At 35.4% G+C, this 8,091-nt stretch overlaps 1 protein-coding gene across 1 annotated transcript in view; it reads right to left on the bottom strand.

The window, feature by feature from the left end:
* Window positions 1–4,572: 4,572 nt before the first annotated feature.
* LOC107573597 (CD209 antigen-like protein D) overlaps window positions 4,573–8,091 on the bottom strand; it is an 8,809-nt gene continuing 5,290 nt past the window's right edge. The window contains exons 6-9 of the mRNA XM_016260026.1: window positions 5,671–5,775; window positions 5,245–5,366; window positions 5,073–5,176; window positions 4,573–4,711 (exon numbers count right to left, since the gene is read on the bottom strand). Of these exons, the coding sequence (XP_016115512.1) occupies window positions 4,573–4,711; window positions 5,073–5,176; window positions 5,245–5,366; window positions 5,671–5,775 (470 nt within the window). The remainder of the gene's footprint in view (window positions 4,712–5,072; window positions 5,177–5,244; window positions 5,367–5,670; window positions 5,776–8,091) is intronic.

The following is an 8,091-nucleotide window of genomic DNA, read 5'->3' as shown; positions in this document are numbered from 1 at the left end:
TTATTCCATGGAAACACCACATTTACCGGCTTAGTTGCAGTGAAAGTGAAACTTTAACGATGCATAGTGCTTAAAGCCACGTTAAAATTAAATGCTTACGGCCACAAGCAGCTGTTAGATTGAGGATTTTCTAGAAGCAAGGATAAAATAATATTTTGTGTACCCGCATCCTAACAAAACGATGGCTGAAATGTGGTACTTTATTCAATAAAATAAGTTTAATCTTACCATATCCAAAAACTCGCTCACTCTGCTGTTATTTAATAGATTAAATGCACTAGAATTTTATTGAATAGAACGTGGCGACACGTTTTTAAATTAAAATATTCATATTAATCAAAGATTTATTCACTTTTAATGCAACTTATTTTGAAATGTACAGAAATACGTGCTTTCATATGTGCTTTAGTTACGATTATTTCATTTATTCACCATACTATTTATTACTAATGTCTCATTTTAATTTTAGTTTGGCTTTAGTTTTGTATTTATTCGGGTTTATATGAAGAGGTTCATCCCAGCTAACAGAATTTTGTTACAAGAACTTTCTCCAAATATTCAGTGTTGGTTCTAGGGCTGGGTATCGATTTAGATGTCCCGATTCGATTCGATTCTCGATTTTTTTTAATTACATTCAGTGAATATAGTTTTAATACAAATGCTATTGATATTTCAAAAAATATGAACAGTAAATATCAGTTTACAAATGGTGAATTAATAAAAAGAAAATAAGAACCACATGCCTGTATTTTAAACCTATTCTTTTTTTCGTATAGGGTCCTTTTTTAAACAATAATAGGGCCCTATAAAATTTTTCTGGTAATCAGATGAAGGCATAAAACATTAATTTAATTTATCCTAATCCCTTAACCCTTTTATTTTTTGGCAAACAAAGTGCTGCACAACAGAGGTTTACTGTTAAAATGAAAAAGAAAACAGATGTGCTTATTCCTTTAAAAATAAAGATTTATTAATATTTATTAGCAGTAGTAGCATTGAGTCTTAAGACTGCTAAATAGTAATATATTCTGACAGTAGAACGTTAAACTAAACTTTTATTTTGACTGGTTGCCGTGAAGAACTTCCAGCTGCTGTGTATGTGATATGACGGTAGTTTTCTCAAATGAAACAGCAAATGCTAATGAAGTGACTCTCAGAGCAGCTGGAGATGACATTCGTGTTCATATCATCATATAGTGAGACGGCAGAAGCTGAAAACACTGCGAGCGTCATCCGTGCTTTATTATGTGTGTAGTAAACAAAAAAGTGCGCCGCACCATCCGCCATTCATTCATTGCGGAAATCATGGCGCCTTATGCGTGATATCAAATGCTTCCGCAGATTTATAGTATTACTAAAGCAATTCACCTGAACATTGTGAATCATGCATATGGCCATGATAAGTGCTGAATGAATGACAGGCTTTCCGTTGTAACATTGCGCAAGGTAAATAAGGGTAACATCTGGTGGAGAAGACTAATGATAAGATTCACGTTAATCAGATCTTGTTTTAAATGTGTGCTGAAATAAATACTGGAAAAGATAGATTCGCAGCTTGTGAGAATCGATATCAAATCGACGTCATTTAAAAAAATAATTAATTGGAAAATCACTTTTTTTGCCCAGTCCTAGTTGGTTCAGAAATGTCTTCTGAAAACACCTGCAATTGCTGCAAAACAAGCAACTCAAGAAATGTCAAGGGTCAAGAGCCCAACTAAAGCAAACACCGATCTCCATGATGGTGACCTCAAACATTTTTAATAAGACATCAACATCTAAACCTCTGTTAATTCACAATAAGAACTTCTGTAGACGTCTGACAGAAATAAAGTCAATCTGGTTAGTAATAACTGAAGCTGGTGATGCTGTTTGTGGAGTTGTTTAATCAGATCTTGAGAGATTTAATGTATTTTAACTGAGCCCTACTTATTTAAAGACTCAAAATCTCTCTGTAACTGGTCTTTCTCAGCAGTGAAATCTTTGAAGCTCCAGTTTCTTCTGAGTCAAAGAGTTGAAGTTGTTCTGCAGTTGGTGTTTTTCAGTCATTAGATCAGTGTACAGTTGTCCTGTAAGCTGTTGATGGTTTGTTTGAACTCTTCAGCTGTGTTCTTGTAACTCTTTATCAGGTCTCTCTTTGCTGTGATGGTGATGTGCAGCAGTATGATGAATGTGTGTTGTTTTGCTATGTCCCATGCACTGCTCGTTAAATTGGAATGATATATATTATTTGTCAAATCATAAAATTAAAGAAAACAATTCTCCTATTAATATTTTAAGAGTTGAAGTTGTTCTGCAGTTGGTGTTTTTCAGTCATCAGATCAGTGTAACTGTCCTGTAAGCTGTTGATGGTTTGATTGAACTCTTCAGCTGTGTTCTTGTAACTCTTTATCAGGTCTCTCTTTGCTGTGATGGTGATGTGCAGCAGTATGATGAATGTGTGTTGTTTTGCTATGTCCCATGCACTGCTCGTTAAATTGGAATGATAGTATATTATTGTCAAATCATAAAATTAAAGAAAACAATTCTCCTATTAATATTTTATTAAATAAGAGATTACTTGATTTGAGTGTATTGATCATTTGGTAATAAATGCTATATTTTTATTTAATAAAAAAGAAGAGTTTGTCCATGTCCCTTGAATGGCGTTCCACCCTGTCATATTGGGGAATCCGCCCCTTTAAGATAAGGCCATCCCCTTTAGTGACATCAGGACAACAGATTTTTTTGTCTCTTCAGTGGCGGGAATTTCAACAGCAGAGGTGAAATTTGTTGGTGACTTTTCAATTGACAAATTTTCTTCGTCCGAGTTTGCTTACTTGCTTTGCCAAAGCTTAACATATCCACCCTGTCGCCATTAAATATGCCAGAATACTGTCGAATACAGTATTTTCTAAATATGTAAGTTTAAATATACCACATTCTCTTCAACAACCAGACTAACTATTAAGCTAGTCACAGGTTTTTGTAAGCTAATATGCTAATTGAAGCTCAAAATGTGGGTGGACATAAACATGACAGGGACATAGCATTCATTCGTGGTTAATATTGCTAAAAAATATATGAATGGGGGGGGGGGGTAATTTTCTTTACATTTCTGAAATCTTAATATGGCAATGAAAACATATTTAACAGTAATATATATGTCCATGACAGGGTGAACGTATCTTATGGTTTATGCTTTGAATAATGACCCATAATTATCTAAAACAAATGTGTGGGAGCTCAGCTAATATGTTTCTATAGTACTTGAGTGTGTACTATTTATGACATGACATAAAGCAAATGGTAAATTAAAAACAAAATTTGTGAGTATTGTGAGGGTTGAAAGGCATTCTATGGTGATATTGACCCAAATATAAAAATTATTCTGTTAATACATAACAGTAACACTGACACATATTTTCTAGAAAACAATAATGCGTTCTCATTTCCTCAAACATTACTGACCATATCTGCTTTAAATAAACTTAATTAAGCTTACTGCACGTTTGAGCTATTCCATCATCCTGACTCCAGTCGAGTCCTTACTATTTATTTTTTCAAAATTTACATAATAGGTCTCTGTTTCATTTATTTGCACTTACAGTCTTATAGTGTGGTATGTGTAAACATATGAGCTGTGGTCTCTAGAATGGGTACCTTTTTTGCTTAAATAGTACAAATCAGTCACTTTGGCGGAAACAGTGCAGTAAGTTTAAGCGGAACCAGACCGAGACCTTGATCACTTAGTATCCACTATGGAGCAGCATAATTATTTACCTTTTTTATTACCTGAAAAATTGTTTTTGCACATTTCTACAGGCACACTTGGGCTGTTAGACAAAATATTAAGAAATACACAGGTTGGCAGTGTCACAGCTACTTGTAGTAAAGGGAAGAGAAAGGATGTAAATGTAGCAGTCAGTCTTTAATAACGGCAGTAAAGTAATAAATAGAAGGAGCCAACCCCAGAAGGAGGAACCAGACAAGAAACAGATGAGCTACGTAATCAGTAACCATAACAACAAATAAGCAATGGGAAGAAAGGAAGCAGGAACAAAACACAGGAAAATAAGGCGATACAAACTAAAAGTCCATGGAAATGAAACTGAATCCAAAAACTGAACAAGACAGACAGGGGGTGTAAACCTTTGAACAAGATGGTGATGAGTAAATTGTTCTTATTTTGTTTCAAGTTTTTTTTTTCCATTTAGTACTGCTTTCCAGAAACTACAGAATATTTTTTCTGTCTGCTCTGCTCTCTGCTGCATCCTGCTGGACTGGAGGAAATCTTGTCATAAAGCAACAAGGCAGATACACAAGAAACTAAACCAAAAATTACTGTCAATTAACCGTTTTATTAAAACGGAACGCAATTAAAATCAGAAGCAGTTTTACAGACACTCAATATCAGAGTAAAAGTGTGTATTATTGCTGTCTGGGGGACTCTAGACTTCTACTATGATTGTCACCTCAACACTTCAGACCAACAAATGAGAAACACGATAACAGCAGAATATGGTCATACTAACAGCTGCTACAATGGAGCAATGTAAAAGCATGTAAAAGCAAGACAAGGATGAAGGATGATCCCTATTTCTCACAAATCCCTTTTCTCTTCTTTGAGCATGGTAGATCACTCCAGTTGTTCAGGATGAGATCTGAAGGCATCAGTTCAATACAGTCCTCATTTCCACCTTGAAAGTTATTCGGCTCACCTCTGGCCCAAAACCTGAATAAAAATGTGCCCGATTTTCAATGAACCCCCTAAAATTTGCTCAAAGTTTTCATCCATTATTTAGCAACTTAATGAGGATTGTGACAACCAATTCAGTAATCAACAATGCTCGCAGCAGCCCAATAGTTTCAAGAGTAAACTAAAATACTGCAGAAGCAGAAGTGAAAATTTAAGAGAGGAGGAGAATATTCTTTTAATAGAATGTATTTGTGAGAATTGCCTTTCATGGTTGTGCTGGTGGAAGAACTGTGTGTTCAGAAAATCTTCTCATTAATGGTCTTATTTTTAAATGAAGAATAAACAGACTAAAACAAATAAATCCACCATGGTTTTCTGTGAGTGTTTTAACTCTTACCCTTGTTTCATTGGTGAATTATCCACCCATTTCATGATGCCCTCATTCTCTGCGTCAGACAAACCAATCCACACGCTCTCCTTGATGAATGAAGATATGTGTCTCTGTGTGAATAGGAATAACAAGGAATAAGTGTGATTCATCTCATTCAGTAATAGACACAAAAACTCACCTGCTTCTCTTCAGTGTTGATAATGATCAGATCAGCTCCACGATCCCTGCAGTACTGCCTGCTGTCAGACCCGCTCTTCAACTCACTGGACATGAACACGCCATCTGGACCCCACAGATATCCTGAGAGAAACACAGACTTTTAAAGCTGGAGTAGGCAGTTTCTGCACTACTAGTGTAACATAGCGGAAATACAAAAATACATCATTTTTTTCACACAACCTTTGCAAATGCCTCTTTTGGGCATCATGCCTCCCCAAACTGTGAACAGGAGTCATCATGGGCTCTCTGATTGCTCTGCGGCTACACAGACCCATTGAGACTTTCAAGCAGTAAAACAAAATGAGTATGGAAAATGTTGCCTTCCCTATAGCTTTAAAATTGTATATAGGATTAACAACAACAACAACAACAAAACAGTTCAAACCTCGCTTAGTAGTGGCCTGAAAGTGCTGCAGTATGATGCCAGCAATCAGAAGAAGACAAATGATCCCAAGACACACAGTGATCACCACCAAAAACCCCCTTCTTCCTGTCAGACACAAATAAAACATAAAATATTGATCAATATTTACTGTACAGTAAAACACCCAAACAAGAAAATATGCTGCTTAAGTAAGTAACTTTTTGTTCTTAGAAAATGACTGAAATACTATCTTACAGTTCTCACTTCCTGAAAGCTTACTGACATAATCTCTGATTCAAACTAAAGGTTCTGCTTACTGTGATTTCGAGCTCTTCCTTCATCCTGGCAGTGTGTTTGAGGTGCAGTTGTGTCCACAAAATTTCTGTGATTAGCAGTTTCATTAAAGTAATCTCCATTAAATTCCATTTTTTGTGTGTGTCTTGCAGTATGTCTTCACAGATGAGCTGTGGTCTTTCAAATGATGGTTATGGTATGATTCATTTTAATAGTGTTAATTTTACACAGGAAGTGATTTCATCGGACACTGTCCTTCAGTGTAAATATAGACTTCTAGTCTGACATTCTCCTCAGACTTTGCATCACTGTGGTACCGTGACCTTACCTTTAACTCTGAGATAAGATTTGGTTGAAGGACGTTCAGAAGATCCTAATTGTCATAAATCCTGTCCGTGGCCTTTCGTCCGCTCGCCACCAGAGCTCGCCCTCTCATTATATTGACTCCCACACTACACAGACTGTTTCGTGTCACTCCGGACTACATTCTACATTTTCTATGGCACTGATTATGGACTCACCTGCAGCCAATAGCGTTTATCCCTGCTTAGCGGTAGCTACATATTCCTAGTTGTTTAATTCTGTACAGAGTCTGAAGGGTTTCTATTAGAATGGTGGGAAATTTCAAGTTAAGGTATGGCTATAAACAGAATAATTCACGTTGATTGTTTGTTGTGATACATTTGTCTTGCATGAAAAAAATATTTCAATATGCAGCTTAAATAAATTTTGTGAGCAATAAATATGTTTAATAGTAAGTAGGTTATGTGGCTACAAATAAAAAATGGCACAATTAATGAAGCTGAGATCTATGCACTGGCTTACAAAACAAAGGTAATATTAGAGATATTTAAATATATTATTATATATAAAAAAACATTATTAAATGTACAGAACACAGGCATAGTTTGGGTCTGAAGAGTTTCAGACTGGAAGTCTATATTCTTCATGAATGCCAGTGTCCAATGATATCACTTCCCTCATAGGTTTAGCACCATTAAAACAAAAGTAGTCATCATTCTAAGGACCACAGCTCATCTGTGAAGACGTACTGGAAGACACAAATGCAATAGAGGACTTTTGTGATAATGCTACATGCAGAAGTGTTAAGAATTCAACTTGACTTCAAACACTCCGCAGCGATGAAAGAAAAGCTTGCAAACACAGTAAGAAGAAAGTTCAGTTTGAAGCAGAGAGGATGTCAGGATGCTTTCAGGAAATGAGAACTGTCAGATACAATACAATATGTGAATATTTCTGTTTTTATATGAAATGTATTAATTGATTTATTGTTTATATATATTTTTTTACTTTTACTTTTTCACCATATGATCTTGTTTGCGTATTTTACTGTAGTAATTCCAGATGTTCGCCATTATAAAAGTACTTTATTCTTGAAGCTTAATTTATGATAATATCAATTGTTATAAATGGCGTTCCCTGATTTCATGTCAGCCCTGTTACTACCCTCATCAAAAAAAAAAACTTATAAAATAATGTACATTCAAGTGACATCTCTACTAGGAGGTTACATCATCTCTCAACCACACTGTAAAAAAATTGTGCCGTTAAATAACAGTAATTTACTGGTAGCAGGGTTGCCAGTAAGGTACTGTTAATTTACGGCTTTCAACCATTAATTTACAAAATTTTTACAGTGTTTTACCGTAATTCTACCATGGAAATTAACTCAGCTCCCATTGCTTCAAACAGTTCAAGTATAAAAACTAGCGTTCATACGATATTAGTACTCTGAACTTATTTCATTTGAGTCCACTGAGAAGGAATATTTTTTGGTATAAAACTGCAAACACTTAATGTGTAACAGCAAAATAACTAAAAACATAACTTTAACTCAAATCATTGCAGTTCACTGTTAGCTACAGCACACACGTGTGAGATGAAATAACAAAGAGATCATTACTGTATCAGCAACTCCACAGTTACTGTCTTTAAATAAAGCAGCAGAACGTCAGTGTTTGTGGCTCATCATTGACTGAAGCACAGGCTCTACTCTCCAGCACAATGGAGACCCACAAAACTACATTAAACTAACAGATCTCTCTTGTGCCAAAACACAATAATACCGTTCAGTTCAATATTTACTCTCCTTATCAGTTCATGACTTTGCATAACTTTTTTTCTATG

This window comes from Sinocyclocheilus grahami, unplaced genomic scaffold (genome assembly GCF_001515645.1).
Source record: "Sinocyclocheilus grahami isolate Dianchi unplaced genomic scaffold, SAMN03320097.WGS_v1.1 scaffold1982.1, whole genome shotgun sequence".
Lineage (NCBI taxonomy): Eukaryota > Metazoa > Chordata > Actinopteri > Cypriniformes > Cyprinidae > Sinocyclocheilus > Sinocyclocheilus grahami.
This window is presented reverse-complemented; position numbering and strand designations above follow the sequence as displayed.